Here is an 18,480-nt window from a genome sequence, read left to right on the forward strand (position 1 = left end):
TCCTCTGATGTCCCATCATCACCAAACCTGTATGTTGTTTGGTTTTGTACATCCTCCTGGTCACAGCACAGGTGGGAAAATAAGCATAAGCATAGACAAAAATATATATAATGAGGGGAAATATATTATATATGTATATGTATATGTATATATATGTATGTATGTATATATATATATATATATATATATATATATATATATATATATGTATGTATACATATATATATATAACGGAGGGGGAAAAAAGAAGATAATGATACCGAAACCCTAAAAACACTGATCAGAGAGCTCTTAAAAATCAAATTCCATCCTTCCACTTTGTCAAGACAGATTTCTGAAATGAGCCATTTGCATCCACTACCACTTCCCTAGGCACAGAATCACCCGCAGTGTGATTCCTGGTCAGCACCGGGAGGGCCCGCGCGGCCGCCACCGGGACTGCCCCGCTCCGCCGGGCCGGCCCCGCGCGGGAACCTCCGCCCGCGGGCAGGCGGGGACAGCAGGGGAAGGAGGCGGGGAAGAGTGGGGAAGAGCCGAGCAAAGGAGCTCGGCGGCGGGAGGGGCCCCGAGGCGCGGTGCGGGGAGGCCGGGCCCTCTCCGAGAACCGCTGTCCCGCGGGTAAACCTTCCCCTCCCGCCCCGCCCGGGACAGCAGCGGCCCGGGCGGCCGCGATGGACTCCGGCAGCGAGACCCACGAGCTCAACGGGGCGGCGGAGGGCGCGGAGTCGGCGGCCGAGGAGCAGGTGAGGGCCGGCGGCGTCCGGGGCCCGCGGCCTTCCCGGCGCTTCGGCCGTTCCGGGGCGGGGGCACGGGGACTCGGCGAGGCGCGGTGGCGGTCGGTGCTGCTCGGTTTCTATTGCTGCCTTTCTACCTGCATTCCGCTGCGTTCCGACAGCGAGGCCGCTGCCGCTCCGTGTGCCCCGGCAGAGCATCCAGACTGCTCCCGGCTCCTACACACCTGTCTGCAGGGCCCTCCTCCCCCGGGACCCGCCCGCAGCTCGCTGTGCCCGCGGGGCAGTGCCCACACGGCTGGCTTGGGACACATACCCATGCAGAATAAGCGATTACAAAACTAGGAGGAATTACGGAAATGGTTGCGCCTATATGGTTAATTTCCATGCAGTAATCAAAATAAAAACAAGAATACCCAGCTCTTTCCTACTCTCATGTCAAAACATACCAGACATCCTCGCTGGGAAGTATTCATCCCGCGTTCTGTTTAAATATAAAGAATGTTTGCGGAGCATGCCACTTATCTGAATAAAACAGACGGGTAAAAGAGTGTCTTTTATCTTATTTTGGAAAGGACTAAACTCTAAAGGCAGCTCTTACTCCAGCCTAAGTCTCTGCCACACAGAAACCGCTGTACTAAGCTCTCTTCTGTGTCACTGGTAAGACGTTCTGGTTACAGACAGACTGGGCTGATCGCGTAGCACATCTGTCCTTCCTCCATCCCTCCCTCCCTGCCAAACTCTCGGACTCATGAATATCAAACCAAGAAAAATAAAAACCTGGTTTTAATAAATCCGGGAAATCCTACCTAAAGTGAATCAAGGCTGGGATATGCAGGTCAAACTGATGACCTGGAGTAGTTTTCTCTAAACGTCTGACTTCACAGCAGTTCTCTCATTTTCTTGACACAGCTTTGTGATTGCATCACAAGTACTCTTGATGGGGGGATTTTTCCCAACGTGGTCTGCTCGAGAAATTTTTTGGCAACTTTCCTGTTTCACCTCATCTTCACTTGCAAGCAACCCTCATTTTATTACGTCTTTTCCATCAAAACTCAAGTTCTCAGTGAGTGCCATATAAAGAATAAGCAGTGTGACATGCTATTCCATTGTTTTAAATGTATACAGTGGCACTTCAGTGAACTTCATAAACAGTTTTCTAATTTTCTCACTCACACAGACACAAAGTATATGCAAGGTAAAACAGATGGGGACAGATTTTTCAGGAACCTATCTCTGAATAGAAGATATCTTAAAAAATCTGCCAGTGTTCACAATTCACACAAACAAAAGAACACCCCAGCTCAGCAGCCACCTAAACCTGGAGAGACCATGTGCAAGTGCCTGAATCTTCCATATTGGAGTCAAAAGTCTGTCTACTTTGAGGAGTGCTCACAGGCATTGGAACATGGGTCACCCGTCCCAGCATCTGTCCTCTCCTCAAAGCAGACTCTCTTGCACATCTTCACCACAGACCACTGCCTTCTCATACAGAAGAGCTGACATGAAATGCAAGTGTAGTTGTTACCTTCAAAGCAAACAGATAAAAAAAAGGTCTGTTCAGTTCTTGGTAGTTCTGAACAAGTGGTCACACAGTGGTTTGATGTGGTTTATTTTTATTCCAAAATTCATTTGAATACATGTTTTAGCAGCTATCAAGCTTTAGAAGCAAGAAATTCCTTGCCTCTAGGATAGGGCTGGCGTGGCACACCTCACTGACTAATGTGTGTAATTACACCTGGCAGAGGTATCTCGTCTCTTCTTTAAAGGATCTGTTCATACAAGCACAGGTTGTAACTGTTTTTTGATCCATCTAGTTGCTTTTCTTGTTCATGGTCCCTATTGAAACATTCTCCATCCACCATGTTGTAAAATCTAGTTTAGTGTTTCCAATACAACAGGATATGCTAGATGAAGGAGTTAAAGAAGAGCTATGAAAAAAGTGAACAAGAATTGGATAGCAGAAATAAACAGCCTTAATCATGTTATTCCTAAAAATGTGTTGAAGTCTGTAAATTAATTCAGAAGTAATTTGGAACATAAAAGTAATTTGAAACAAGGTAGTTTCTTGGCATCATACTACAAGTAACCAGCTTGTAGGAACTTGAAATTATTTTGCTCCATATAGTCTGAAATTGTATGTTCTCATTACTCATATCAAACTGAATTTGGAGTATTCTGTATACTCCAAATATTGATACTATTGGTGATAAGTTTTGCTTGCATGTTTTTTAAGTAGCTAAACAGTCTGTTAACCACAAAAAATAGTGCACAGCCCAGTTGTGAGAAATAGTATTGTAAAACTAAATGACTGGAATGAGTAGTAATAATGCAAGGCAGAAAAAATTATACAGGAGCAATCTTCTGTTTAAATAGCTGTGTGAAAAAGTTTAAGTTACTCCTTCATTTCACAAAGTTAGTCATGAGGTGTGCTGATTATTTTACGCTAATTTAATGAGTAGAAATATTCTAACTGCGTCCTGAAACCAATACAGCTTTAGGAAAACAGTGCTTGGCCCTCAGCAGACTGTACATTTTCCTTTTTCAATAGTAACTTTTTTAGCTCTCAGGAGTCAACATGATTACCACATGTTTTTTTTCTTATTGTAGTCATACTTGCATTTTCTCTTTGTATAAAAGTGATTCTTCTTAAGCACAGGGGTTTTAAGCTGCTAGAAAATCATGATGTCTATGAAATACAAACACATGCTGAATTTTTCCCTTTTTCTGTTTTTATTTTTTAATTTTCCTGCAACCACAGCATGTTAAGATGTGATTGCAGAGTTCTCATGAACCAGTTAGTGTTACACTGGGTTGGTACTTGGGAAAACATCTCCCCTGTCTCCTCAAAATAAAATTTCCCTAAGAAATGAAACTAATGATTCATTCCAGGGACAGGGCTAGGGGTTATTTTCTCTCTTGTGTCAATGCTAAACTGAACAAGTGATCTAATTTTCTTTTTTTAAGGAAAAACCACTGAATATCTTCTGAGGAGGTGTACAAAGAATCCATTAGAGATAAGGAGATCATGAGGATGGTGAAGGGCCTGGAGGGGAAGCCTTGGTCTGTTCAGCTGGAGAAGAAGAGGCTGAGGGGAGACTCACTGGGGTCAACAACTTCCTCTGGAGGGCAGAGGAGGGGCACTGTAGCAAGTTTCTATTGTTTTATAAATTCTGAGAGTTTCAGGAAGCTTGCTCTATGGCATTACAAACCCAGAGGTCATTCTGATCCATTCTCATTTTGAATCAAGGCTGCTCGTCCATAAAATTGCATTAATAACTAACCCCAAATAGAAAGAAAACTGCTGTAATCCTTACAGTAACAATTTACTGTATTTAGAAAAGATCCTTTATTGTTTTCAAATATTTCCGTTTTCAGTGCTGTTTCCTTCTGTTGAATCACCAAGTGGGGCTTAACTGTGATTCATGAAACTCAGCACCTAAGATGTTTGCTGCGGATCCACTTGTATTTGCTTTTTAATAAATGTAACCAGTAAATCCTTTCTGTATTTCAAAGGAACTCGGTTCTTTTGGGTGTACCATTGAAATGGGGAGTGAAGGAAAGCAGGGCCAAAGTCTGTACTAACACAGGAGACTGTGAACCAGCAATCTTGGAGTGAAGGTTCCATCTTAGAGAAACAAAAATGTGCCCATTTAGGACATGGCATTGTAGCTTTATCCTTGCAGAGTGCAGTGCTCCGGGCAAGCAAACAGCACCTGTTTCTGTGAGGAGACCCAGAGTGATACTGCTGTGGGACAGCACCATGTCACTGGGAAAATCAGCTCTTCCAGTCACAGATGGAGCAAGAGGGAGATGCTTTTCGTTCCTGTCCTTCGTCTAACTGTGCACAGACCAGTGGGCAGGTTGTTGTGCTGAGAGACTGAAGCTTTGCAGCACTGGGGACCTGAAGGCAGGCAGGGAATACTGCAAGGAATGCAGTCCCAGCTGCACCTGGCTCTTACACACATGTGAGCACGTGTGCTGACTTTGCTCAGGCTCCTTTGGAGACGCGAACACAAGGGCTTAGCTTGTCTCTGCCAAGGAATTTGAATGTTCAGTGTGTGTGAGGAGATGTTTTGGTTGCACTGAGACTGAAGCAGTTCATATGCAGGGCATACTGCTCTTTTGCCAAGTGACACCTGTAGGAAAAGCCTTCCTTTACATGCATCCTAGCAAATGTCCAGACATTCCACTGTCCCTGTCCGCGGCCCTGTGGGTCTCACAGCACAGTGAGTGTTTGGTGTTGTGGGCTGCACATGTTGCTGCATTCCTGGAATCTCCCTGAAACCTTGAAGCTTCATAACCAAGTTTTACTATCATTTCTGTTGTACTGGCTGTTACTCTGCTGAGCTTAAGGCAACATCTCTTCTTTCATTGCCTGTCTATATATTGCTGTGTAACACACAGTCTGATCTTAAAAAAGTGCCCATGTAGTACTGACTGCATCAGCTTCAGTACCTCCGGCAGTGGCCTTCATCTTGCTCTCAGAAGAACAGACTAATTTGCTTTTTGTGTTTGTTTTTGTTTGTCTGTTTGTTTGTTTGTTTGTTTTATGGTTTTCCAGCATCAGTCAGGAGACATGAAGTGAATATTTTCATGGGGTTTTCATGCTTACAGGTCATTTTTCCTGAAGGCAAGATCACAGGCTGAGAAAAAGCTCTGACTTTTGCTGCTGCCCTTTGACAAATTACATTCAGTCAAAAATTCAGGCTTGTGATGGATGACAACATGTCTGGTGAAAATAGGTCAAGTTGGGTGCTTGGAAAAACTGGCAATGTGTACATGAATATCTGCCCTATTTAAAAGGAGGCTTTTAGGTCAGGACTGTGGCAAGCCTGGCTTGGGAGTTAATCATGTTTAGTGCTGCTTAGGAGAGCAATTAGAAGGTGTCTTCTGCATTTGAACTAACCTGCAAAGCCAGACTTCTTTCACAGGATTTTCTGGCAAGAAAGAACAGATTTGGGCAGTAAAAAAGGCTCTAGGAAGTAGGTTTAAGGAAGTCAGCTAGAATAAGCTTACTTTTCATATGTTTGTCTATTATTTTTGAAGTCTAGAAGTAAGAACAGCAAGAATGAAATTCCTAACCTGTTCAGAGATAGCAGGATAGAAGATCACTTACTCTTCCTTCCTCGTGGAGTTGGGTAGCAAAATCTAACCTAGTTACCCAAAGTTGCATCTAATCCATGGAGAAATACGCACCTCTGGGAGACAAGCAGTCAAATTTCAAGTCAGGTCACATGAATCATCATGAGGAAACACTCATATATTCATCCCATTGGGTTAATTAGCCCTAGGTTTGCCTTGCAGTTGGTTTTTATTTTCCTGTATGTTTGCAGAGCAATTAAAAACTCAAACAAATGAAAAACAAACCCAAACCAAAACCAGCTGATGTGAAAACAGGGGGAAAAGATTCCCTTGTAATTGGGCAATTCTTGGCAACAACAGATCATATGATAGTTGACTGGAAAAACATCTGTCTGTTAGTGTATGAATGGCCCTGGACACTTGCATGGCATAGGAAGGAGCAGCAAGGAAAGGAGGGCAAGAAAAGCTCACACAGTAGCCAACCTCACATCAATCCTATTTTAAGGACTCATGAGTAATGAAGGAACTTTTTGGATGTGTGATGAGAGAAAGTGAATTTAATAAATATCTGTATTTTTAAGTCTGCCTTCAGGAGTAAGTTAATCAGAACAACCTGTTGTTTGCTGCATTGTGTTACAGTGGTTTTTCCCTCCTAACTTTTTCTTAGTGCAAACTTCTCAGCCTTTACAGTCTCTCCTTTTCCCAGGGTAGAAACACGCTGACTGTTTAGACTGATCCTGTAGGCAAGCTGGAAAACGTGCCAAAAGGCAGTAGAGGCAGACACTGTTTTCCGTTCTTCTCTGGAGGACAGGGGTAACAGTGGGAAAGCTGCACAGAAATCTCAGCACTGCTGTGGCTCTGCCTGTATGATCACAGGAATCATTTGATGGGCCAAGTGATGTCTCACTGACCACCAGTTAAGAGATGTGAATAACCATTTTTCTCTCTGGTGGCTGCAGCACAGAAGGTGGCAGTGGTTCCAAAGGAACAGACCCATCAACATCAACCACTATGCCAACAAGAAGAGCGCAGCCGAAAGCATGCTGGACATCGCCCTGCTGATGGCCAATGCCTCCCAGCTCAAAGCTGTCATGGAGCAAGGGCCCTCCTTTTCCTTCTACGTCCCACTGATCGTTCTCATCAGCCTGTCGCTCACCCTGCAAGTTGTGGTGGGGGTGCTCCTCATATTCCTTGGTAGGTAGCAACAGCAAGAACCACTGGCTTGTATGTTTCTTATAGGACACAGCGTATGAGATGGTAAATAAACACACTTTTTGCTTTTAAAGAGCCTTTACCTCAGAACCAATTCAGGTTAGAATCTTTTAGGTTGCAAAAGACTTCTAAGATCATCAAGTCCAAAAGTTAACCCAGCACTGCCCTGTTCACCATTAAACCATGTACATAAACATCACAATTTCATATTTTTTAATTATCTCCGGGGGTGGTGACTCAACCACTTCCCTGGACAGCCTATTCCAATGCTTGGACAGCCCTTTCAGTGAAGAAATATTTCCTGATGTCCAAAAATACAGATTTTCTCTTGAAACCATAGAAATACTGCAACAAATGGAGGAAGGGCAACTTTATGTGAAATCCTCAATTTTTTTCAACTTCCTCCTACTCATTTGCCCATACTATGAATACTTTTTTCTCCAGAAAGCCTGAGCAGGAAGGAAAATTACGAAATATTTTAGAAGAAGCACCAGTAGGCCAGATAGGATAATGTAGTCTATCCACTTTGATCATAATGTTTTTGGCAAGAGCTGTTACTTAATCTTATGACTGAAATATATTTCTTCCATATCAGTCATATAAGAAAATGTTGTGAATGTAGAACTCCAAAAGGGAAGTGAAAGTCAAAATGTTCATCGTCATGTTGGTGTGGCAGGTTGTCTTTAGCTTGTCTGTGTTGCAATCAAATCCAACTGCATCTGCCATTGCCCACCTGGAATAAACAATACCATCACTGGTAGGAACAGCTATGGATCATTTCTGCTAGTGATATGGGATCACTTATTTTCAGAGTGTTTTTCAAATCTCGCCCTTTACCTTAGTGGGACTTGGTAACTGATCTTGGGCCTAGGATAAATGGAAAGGCAGAGTTCACACATGGCATTTAATGAGTTATGGGTGCCACCTTTGACATCCCTGTCAATCTTTCAATGTTCTGCTCTCTTATCACAGCTGACAAAACAACGTTCTCTTCAAAGAGAAAGTTCCTAGGGATCCAGGATACACATGGCATGTAATATTCAAAGTTGATGTAGCTTCTTTCTTTCTTACAAAAGAGATAGAATATAGCTGTCTCTGTGTTTGTTAGAGTTGGTGCAATAGCAGAATCCAGGTCTTGGCTTAGAGTAGATTCCAGAAGGGGACTGGAAAAAAAACAACCTGTTGATGCTGGGACGTGTGGGAAGAGAGTAATGGAAAAATCAGCAAAATACTTTTATGTTTCTCGGTCTCCCTGGTTGTTTCAGCAGGCTTTGAGGCTGTAAACAAGCTCCCTGTCTTTCTGTTGGGCGATAATTTCTCAGTATATGCTGATACAACTTTTTAATGCTTGTCTCTGCAAGACACTGCTAAAATTACTTAAATTGCTGTCAATTTTATCTTTGTCACATTGAGGATGATAGAGCCCTTGGTGATGCACTCTTGGAGCAGTGTTGTCCTGCTGAGGTCAAAGACAGAAGGAAGACAGGAAATAGGACATGAAGGTGTGAGGATATAGGCATCAGAGCAATAACTTGCTTTTCACAATGTGTATTTTATAGTTTTGGCTGGCATGAATAGTTTGCTTCTGTCCAGCCATGGAATTCTATCTCTTTAAGCTGTCACACGGCCAAAGAAAAGTCTGTGCCACCATCCAGTTTCTTTCCTTGACTCAGGATTTTATCCTGGGAGCTACCAGTTCTCACAGTTTCTACTAGGTATTAAAAGCTTTTCCTCTTTATAAAGAGCCTTTCACGAAAACAATGTGAGAAATGTTCAGTGAACTTGTGCTTGTGAAGTAATTTGGTGACCTTAACTTTTTGGAAGAAAAGTAAAGGATGTCTTAAAATAGTTTCAGTGGCATGAAATCATAGTAATCCACTGTAATAAAATAGTTAGAGAATAACTGCTCTTAAGAGCATTTTCAAAACACCCTCATCTTAAGTGCTGTAATTACAAAGATAGGATTACTGCAATTCTACTTCAAAATTTAGAGCTCTTCCTAAACTGACAAGTATTACTTGTCTCTTTGGACAAAGGGACAGCTCTGAAAGTTTGAGTTTGCCTTTCAGCATGATTGCATAACAGGTCAGGCCATTATTGCCTTTCCATTTTAATCCAACTGTCTCAAGTGTTCTTATTCCATGTTTTAGAACGAATTACTCCATTTCATTTATTCCTCATTCCCATGGCAGTACTAGAGTCCTTCCAGGTCAGGTTGGGATGCAGGCATCCACATGCCTCCATATGCTTTACAGATACGTAAACTCCTTTTAAGGTTGAAGTACTACTGAACTTAAATTATTTCATGCCTGCAAAGGTGTGCGGTAGCTTCTCAGGACAGTTCCCCCACACTGTTTTTCAATGCCTTGCCTGGCCTGTGATATTTGACTACACTGCTTTAGCAAACAGGACTTGAGCAGGCACCCAGAATTCCTTGAAACCAAAACAGCATTTTTAGGGGTCCCAGGTGAACCTGGCTGTTAGCACTTCAGCATCATGAGTGTGTTTACGACCACTTAGCTACTTCACCAATAAGGGATATTGGTTCAGTGGTTTACTGCTGCAGTATGGAACAGGGTGACGATGATACAAGCAAATAACAAGATTATTTTGTGTGGTGGAGTCATAAGCTGTATGTCTATATATGTGCCTATCAGAAGGAGCTCTAGGTTTTATGTTGCTGTAAAAACTTGTCTGGTATAAACTTTCTCTCACATGTTGTGCACATGCTCCAGTGATTTATGCTCTCGGGAACTTGGAGTCTTAATAGACAAAACCCATTCTCCAAACATGCATTCATCACTCCACCAGCATCAAAGGCATGTAGCCAAGGGTCTGAGCTGCAGGGCCATTACTGCCAGAAACAGGAAACTCTTGGGTTTTCACATGTTGTTTCAGTGGGCATACTAGTATTTGGTCAAAGTTGGACCTGATGATCTTGGAGGTCTTTTCCAGCTTTAATGATCCTGTGATGCCAGGCAAGTGCCTCAGGGTTCTTGCTGTCTTAAACCAGACCTATTATCAGCCCAGTGTAACTAATTTGTATGTTATCACGAGGCCTGGAATCAAAGCTTACACTATATTAATGTTATCTCCCTTGTGTGAGCCTCCTTCACTCCCTTTAGCAGTTCAAGCAAAAAACAGCTGCAAGAAACAAAGGGCAATGTTTATACAGTGGATGCTCTGTGTAGAAAGGACTGCAGCTACAGTGCTCTGACATTTCCCTCTGTTTAACAGATAGAGTGCCCTTGCTTTCTAAAAAGAGAATCAGGGAAAAAGCAGGGAGTATGAGGGAATACAAGCTGTGGAGGGGCACCAGTACAGAAAAAATCCAGCACTGGCATTTGTAGCATTTTAACTAGGAAATTTAACTTCGTCCTATCAGGGCTTCAAGCTTCATGTATTCAGGACTGAAATAATTTTTAAATGCTTAAAAGTCTGCAACAAAGCTAGGCTTCAAAACATCAAGAACTTGAAAGATTTCTTGTGATGTCAGTGCATCCATTACTTCCCATGTGTCTCCACAGAGATTGGATGCTAATTACTGAAAGTTAATAGGCTCCTTGTGGTTACAGACTTTCCTCTTAGCACTTTCACTGACACTGCAGAATCTGCCTTCCCTTTTAAATATGTCTGATCTAAATAGGTTAGCATAAGATAAATGCTTTAACTACAGCAGTGTGAAACCTTTTATTCTGGATTTTGAAGTATACATATCATTAAACATTTTTTCTCTTTTCTCTTTGAAGTAAAATATGACCTTAACAACCCTGCAAAACATGGAAAGCTGAATTTCCTCAACAACCTTGCAACTGGACTAGTATTCATTATAGTAGTTGTGAATATTTTTATCACTGCCTTTGGAGTGCAAAAACCAGTTGCTGAGTCAGCATCAAGACAGTAAGGACCAGGTGAGTGTGGTCTCCAGCAGCATGAGGTAGCAGGGCACGGCATCCAGGAATGCAGGGCACACTGGGGCACTTCAGAAACAGGCTGATCTGTACTGTCCAAGTTTTTGCAATACCTGAGTTCACTTCCCTTTAGTGCAAAAGCAGAAGCTGCTGGGAACTGGTAAGTTATTACAGTGTGTTTGTGAACGTGGAGTTCTGAAGTTGACAGCAGGACATTTGTCACCCATAGGAAGTATAAGGATTGTCCTGGCCTAGCCACTCCTTTTCCTTACTGCTGACTGAGACAGTAAGGGAAGTAATGCTGTTCTGCTTTCTCCAAATGCCTCTCCTTTTTTAAAGGAAGGTTTGCACTTAACACTGAAGACCATCTATGTCCAAGTAGCTAGGGCTGTTAAATCTGACTTATAACACTGCACATGCTGGAGCCTCTCAGCTCCTGTGCTGGCTCCAGATCATGGGGCTCCTCTGTCCTCCACTGGACAGGGCTTTGCTTGGTGGGAGGCTCAGCCTGCAATGATAAGCACTATTACTTCACATGTGGCCATTTAGGACAATGTTGTTGCTCTACCTGCACTTTCAGCTTTGTTCTTTACTTACACAGAAGGATAAATATAGGAATTATGGGGATCAAACTCAGTATCTTCCTAGCATCATAGCTATGATGAGCAGTTCGGGAGGACATAAACCTACATTGTAGGCTTGTAATTCAAGAAGCACCATGGTCATCATCTGCCTTTAAAATAGCACTGCTAAGTCTGTGTGTGCCAGCATTGCTCTGGCTCTTGGTCTCCCACATCTCAGCCCAGGGTCAGAGACTTGCTGAAAAAGGAATGACTGGGCTGACAGGCCATGGTGCACTGTATGCTACACAGACAGCACGTGCATGTAACATTACTGCTTCTGGCAAACTTCTACAGGAAATCCTTTCTCCATGAAAGAGAAGATACAAGGCCTTTAAACCATTAACCTGTAGATGAACAGTGCAGTAGAAAACTGTAACAAGAATGGGAGTCAAACCAAAATTTATCATCAGTTGAAACAGCATGGGGGCAAATCAGTGCAAAAACTTACTAGGAAGATGAAAACGACATTAATTTATCTCAGGGTGTGGGTGGAATTTTCTGCTTTAATGAAAACATGTGAAATTCTGGCAGTGAAACGATAGTTTTATTACATTTTCTGGCCATAGTCACTACAAACAGACTAATAAATATTTAATTTTAACAGCGAAGAGCACATAGATTATCTGAGCTGTTATCAGAAATACAGTTAGAATATTGACTTTGGCAGTACATGTTAAAGCAGTACTGAAGCACTAACCCAAAATTACACTGGCAAAGCCAGGAGAACTGCATGAAGGATAATTGGCGTTTTAGCTGCCTTCACAGGATGAAACACACAATACCAGGGACAGAGGCAGAGACAAGTATCTGAAATAGGCATAAGGAAGCTCAGAACAGAGCCAGCAGCTGTGGGCTCCTGCCTCCATGCTCTTGAACACGCAGATTCCTAATTAAACAGCCAAATGTGGTGTCCAGAACCTATTTTTTGCTGCAGACTTGTTAAATGTGAAAGTTCTGTATTGCTTTGGAACATTACAGCTGCTTTTTGCTCATTTGTACCCATTGTCTTTTCTAAAAACATCTGGTCATCTGAATGTAACTTGAAAAATAAGTGTTTTTTAGTCTGTTGCTACAGTCTCCTCAAAACCCTGAGAGAAGTGGGTGGCCACCATTTTCTGGCTTCACCTTTACTATTACATACCCTCTTACACAGAAAACTTAACTCCCCCTTTAAAGCAAATATGTCATTTACTGCAATTCCTGTGTCACTAAAATACGAATGTCTTTGTGTTTCAGAGACCTGGAGCATTCGTTTTAGATGCCATTTGCAGTTGAGCCAGCTACACTGGACACAGTGGGGAAGGAAAGAGAATTTGAAGAAGCTGGACACACCAAGCAGCTTTCTCAAGCTTCCAACACACTTGTATACCTGAAATTTTCCCATGTGTTAATCTTTAACTGTGTGGCATCTAGAAAAAGGTTGATTTTGCCCCAAGGATACTGTTTTTCTGGAATATTGGCATTTCAATTTCTGAAGAAACTTAATTTTTTTTCAGAGAAGTGCCACAAACTCAGGAAACAAGGAAATACCATCTGGTAGCACTTCACTTTTCTTTTTACGTGCCTTTGGGTTTTGTGGAAATTTGTCATTTCCACCATTGTAAGAAATATCAGGCATTTGACTCTGACATGGTCACATTTTCCTTTATTTCACAGCTTGGCACCTAGCCCATGTAGGGCTCTTCCTTTGCAGTGGGTTAAGGTAGCTATGCCTTGTTTTTCTTTTTTTTCCCCACTCTAGCTAAAGCAAAGATGAGACAAACAGAAACAAGCAGCATTCTTTTATCTGGTTTTGTTCACAGGTAATCATTTGTATTGTTTCTTCTGGACACACTTAAAATTCCCTGTCCTTCATGCACAGACACAAATAACCTAATTGTTAATGGTTTCTTATCATGAACTGCTATTCTGTGTATTCTGTGCATTATATATATTTATTTGAATCATAGAGTAGTTTGGATTCAAGGGACCTTTAAAAGATATCCAGTCTGACCCCTGCCATGGCAGGGACACCTTCCACTGTCCCAGGCTGCTTCAAGCCTCTTTATCCAGCCTGGCCCTGGACACTGCCAGGGATCCAGGGGCAGCCACAGCTTCTCTAGGCACCTAGTGCCAGGGCCTCCCTACCCTCATTGTAAAAGGTTCCTTCTTATATCAGATTTCTGGAAACTGCCACCTTTTCTAGGCTCAGCTGGTAAACTGAAAGATCCAGAGTGAACTTTTCCTGCTAAACTGGTACCAAGTGACTGTCAGCAGCAATTTAAATGCAAAATGAACGGAGTTTTTCTCTTGTTTCCTCTCTCCCTTCCCATCATTGATTGCTGCAGTTTTGTTACTTTTATGAGTTTATGGCTAAAAGCAAAACCAATTTTTAAATTTTTATTTTTAAATATATATAGAGAGAGATAAAATTATCTTTGAGGCTCTTACCTGCTGGCTCAGGGACTTAACACTTTTTCTAAATGCACTATTGCTAGTAATGGTGTAGATTACAATAATTTCTTCAACAAAAACATTTTAGTCATTTTATTTCCAAAGTATCATACCTGCAGTCATAAAAATTTGAGTTTTCTAGGTTGCACTTACATGTAGATGCAGATTTGTATTAATCAATTTTCTTAGCCTCAATTTTCAAGTGCTCCCTTGTACATAAGAATAGAAATTGCCTTCATGTGTCTCATCTCATTTACAGTTTTCAGTACTGTCCTTTCTCTCTAGTTATGTCTCAAAGCCCATTGATGTACCAGACTCTCACGTATGTTCTGTAAGAAGTACTAATGAAAAACAAATCAAACTTGTGTGATTAGTAATGGAATAGACTGGCTTTTTTATTTTCTAACTTGTCTTCCATTGTAACATGTATTTAGCTAGTATCCAGCTGGCAGTGGTTTAATTGTGTGTGCTGTACTAATTTAAACATAGCTCAGAACAAGTTCTGAATGAGGCACACAGGATAACTTCCTGTATGTATTTTTTACAAACCACTGACTGCTGTAGGACTTTTCATTCCCACTCGTGGCTGTGACGCTTCTGATGCTGCTTCCCATGTCTTTTATTGTGATTAAGTAAGATTTGCAAAACATTCTCAGACGTGAAATCTGTACTTTAAGTCTCTGAAGCCTTCAGAGTTCATGTATTTTTTAGCAGACAGAAGCATCTGCAAGTTGGTTTCAAGTATAAATAATTTAATCACAGGATTATTATTCTTTTAAGTCAGGTGCTGCTTTAAAGACCTGGCAAGTATCTCTGAGGGGCAGCAAACAAATACATAGATTTGACTCATTCTTGGACTTGTTCTTTTGTTTGCTGTGCTTTTTCAGAGTTCTTTGTTGGTGGCAAATATCTCTTTCAAAAAGAGGTCATCAATAATGAAGTGAGATTAATTTTCCAGGCTATGTGGGGAGCAGTTCGTGCCAGGTCAGCCGTTTGCTTCTGTTTCATAAGCTCTGGGCAGGGTGAACACTGCTCATGGTCCTTCTCATTAGTCCCTTCAGCATCCAGAACAGCATGGGCTGGGATTTTCAGCGTAGCTGTACTTACTGAAGGAGGTGACAACAGCCATATTTACTGGAACTGACTCTTAAGTGTTTGTCTTCTAAACCAGGTCACTGCTGGAGCTTATTCTGATGCTGAGTCTTACATAAAATAGGCTGAAGCAGAAAACACCATCCTGGTTTCTGTATCCCCTCAGCCGCCATTTGGGTGTTCTAATTAACAACTTCGGTACCCACAGTGAGGTTGCAGATGATATTAAGATTACTGGGAGTACTGATCTGCTGTCAGGCAGGAAGGCTCCATAGGCTTTATCTGGTCTGAGGTTGAACAGGGCCAAGTGCCAGGTCCTGTCCTTGGGTCACAGCAGCCCCTGCAGCTCCAGGCTGAGCCAGAGGGGCTGGAAAGGGCCCAGCAGAAAAGGCCCTGGGTGTTCTAGTGGCAGTGGCTGAACAGGAGTCCAAGGTGGGCACCTTGGCCTGTTCCAGCCCTGGTGTGGCAGCAGGAGCAGCACAGTGCCCATCCCCTGTGCTGGCACTGCTGAGACCCCACCTCGAGTCCCAGGGTCAGTTTTGGGCCCCTCACAACAAGAAAGAGCTTGAGGGGCTGGAGCGTGTCCAGAGAAGGGAACAGAGCTGGGGAAGGGGCTCAGCCTGGAGAAAAGGAGGCTCAGGGGGAACCTTCTGGCTCTGCACAAGTCCCTGACAAGAGGGCACAGACAAGGAGGTCGGGCTCTGCTCCCAGGGAACAGGGACAGAGGAGAGGGAACGGCCTCAGACTGGGCTGGGGCAGGCTGAGGGTGGACATCAGGAGGAATCGCACAGCACCAGTTCCTGGAGTGGGCAGTAAGCTCCAGAGGAGATGAGCCCAGGTGCTTTTCTCATGCAGCCTGAAAAGGGGCTGGGGGAGGCACTGGGACCCCATCCACCAGTGCCTGCAGCAGCCTTGCCAGAGTCCTTTGGTATTCACAGCTGATCTACAAAGCCGAACCAGAGACAGAAGCTGATATGTCCCTAGAGAAAGAAGTAAACTGAAATAAATGAGAGAAGGCACTCCAGAAGAGATAAATAACAGCATGTCTACAGCAGGCCTTTGAGCAGAGTTTCCACCAGAGCCTGGGTTGCATCCAAGTGCTGCAGGGTGATGTGTCAGCTGTACCCAGAGTTTCACCCCCCTCCCCGCCACTAATTATTCCCATCCTGACATTTGAACATGTCCAGCAGCAGTGACAGGGCAGAGGGGACAGAAGCATGAGCAAAGCTGACCCTACAACTTCAGCTGATTGACAGCAGACAGCTCTTGGGCATGTCAGGAAGCAAACACACATTGCTGGAAGCACAGGGACTAACAGGAAAACATGGTATATAAAGGCTGCACTGTTGGCAGGAATTTCTTATTTTCACATTGACCAAAGTATTTTCACTGTATGAAATCACAGAGTCACAGAATCACTGAATCATTTAGGATGGAAGAGATCTCAAAGATCATTGAGTCCAACCTTGACTGGCTCTGCTTGTAAATGCCCCCACTCATCCTCGCTCCTGATGGTCCCTGGCCGTGCCAGTGGGAGGGTCACTGACGTGGCATTGCAGGATAGGTTGTGAAACACAGGATACAATCTTTTCAGAATAATATCTAACAAATAATTATCCAACTTCCTAGCAGGGTGGTGACAAAACATTACCTGCCCTCCTATTGGATGCTACGGGTTATTTTGAATTCAATTTTTCTCCACAGTCTGTTGAAGGTCTGTTTTCATGGTTCATTTTATCTCCTTGGGTTCTCATAACAAGAACTGTTTACTAACCAGGCTGCCTTCCCAAAAAGAGTGCCACAGCTCCCAACCAGGAACAGAATCTTGTCAATGGCCCTTCATCAGGCAAGTCAGGCTTTGTCAGAAATGGAAATGGCAAAAAGTCAGGTTTGTTTTTCTTTCAGCCTCCTTCCTGATGTTTTCCACTCCTCCTTTTTCCAGTCTTCCAGCCTAGAAGTGGCCCCCCTGTCTTTATAATGGTACAAGTTTTAACCAGTTAGGAGATGAGCAATAAATATGATGCCATGCTAGGAAGCACCACACCAGGACTACTGAACCATTGCAAAACATTTTCACTGGTGCCAAAAATATTTGAGAAGAAACCAGTTTCATCACCACCCAACATTACCACAGCTTTCTGGCATGACAGATGAAAATAACCTAAACTGTTGGAAGGCTTTATGTTTCAGATTTGTTTTGGACTTGCGGAAGATATGGAGGGAGACAGCTATGTGTCTTTATCGTGAAACAGGAGTTATTTTTTTCTGTGTCAGAAAACATGATTCACCAGGCATGCCAGAGAGAGCATCACTCAAAAAAATAAATTACTGTATCCCCTCAGGCCTCTCCATCCCTTGTAGAGTTTCAAATCCTGGGAATGTGACTTGGGAACGTGACTGAACTCCACAAACTGTGTGATGTGCACTAACTGAGGAGCATAGGGAGCAAGCCCCAATGGGCATGTGTGGGTCAGTGTTTTTCATACTCCATAAAAATTCTTTTTTTCTCCATGCTGATAAAAAAACAGGTTTGAAAGCCCCACATCCGACAGCTGCACTGGCAGGACTCCTCACAACATCTTGAAGGGACCCTAGTTATCACACAGAGGTCCTGCAATCTTCAAACCTGGTGTCACTGTTAATATTTTGCTTAATTTGCATATCCTCTTCACTTGCAGACACAGGGTGTGATGGAATGATCAGTCTTGTTCACCTTTCCAGAGTCAGGACCAGCCTAGACTCATCCAGCTCTGAATGAGGAATTTATTTCCTACTTGTTTTCTTATTGACTCTGAGCTCACCAAGATGAGTTTCACTTGTATCTCACAGGGCTCCTGGCCTGGGAATACCCTGAAAGATATCATTGCAACTCTTTCATAGAAAACTGCTATCTAAATTATTACTATTAATAACAATTACTATTTTCTGCTATAATTTTATCTTTTATACTTGTACTTTGAATTTGGTTCCTGATGTAAATTATCTCCCTACCTCCTGGCAGAACAGCATTCTTCCAGGGCAGAGAAAAGTCGCCATGAAAAATTGACTGTGAGCCAACTCCAGAGGCACAGGTGAAGCAAAATCCAGCTGTATGCAACCATTATGGATCAGGAATATTTAAGAGGAACAGGCATCCTCTTTCCAACCTCCACTAGGAGCTTTTAAAATGAATTAGCCCAGAGTCTGCAGAGGAGAAGTAATGTCAGCTGTGTCTGTTTCTGCTGCTGCAGAGCGTCCAGCAGGGAGCAGCCCCAGGACCCAGCAGCGCTTCCCACCCCAGCAGGCCGGGGAGCGAGGCAGCTCCAGATGGCAGATGGCACAGAGCAGCTCCAGACAGCACCCATGGGGCTGGAGCACTGGGACACCCCCCAGGAACCTAAAACCAGGGCTTAA

General features: G+C 43.1%; 1 protein-coding gene across 1 annotated transcript; it reads left to right on the forward strand.

Moving 5' to 3' along the window:
- Positions 1-506: 506 nt before the first annotated feature.
- Positions 507-14,401, forward strand: NINJ1 (ninjurin 1). Its single transcript, XM_056501172.1, has 4 exons — positions 507-743; positions 6,776-7,010; positions 10,778-10,939; positions 12,799-14,401. Exons 1-3 carry the CDS (start codon positions 672-674, stop codon positions 10,930-10,932), a joined length of 462 nt encoding a protein of 153 aa, XP_056357147.1. The 5' UTR covers positions 507-671; the 3' UTR covers positions 10,933-10,939; positions 12,799-14,401.
- The last annotated feature ends 4,079 nt before the right edge of the window (positions 14,402-18,480 follow it).

This window comes from Oenanthe melanoleuca, chromosome 12, assembly GCF_029582105.1.
Source record: "Oenanthe melanoleuca isolate GR-GAL-2019-014 chromosome 12, OMel1.0, whole genome shotgun sequence".
Classification (NCBI taxonomy): Eukaryota; Metazoa; Chordata; class Aves; order Passeriformes; family Muscicapidae; genus Oenanthe; species Oenanthe melanoleuca.

Coding starts and splice junctions, on each gene's coding strand:
- NINJ1 (XM_056501172.1), top strand. CDS start 672: ATGGACTCCGGCAGCGAGACCCACGAGCTCAACGGGGCGGCGGAGGGC. Junction 744..6,775: donor AGTCGGCGGCCGAGGAGCAG/GTGAGGGCCGGC, acceptor TGGTGGCTGCAG/CACAGAAGGTGGCAGTGGTT. Junction 7,011..10,777: donor GGTGCTCCTCATATTCCTTG/GTAGGTAGCAAC, acceptor TTCTCTTTGAAG/TAAAATATGACCTTAACAAC.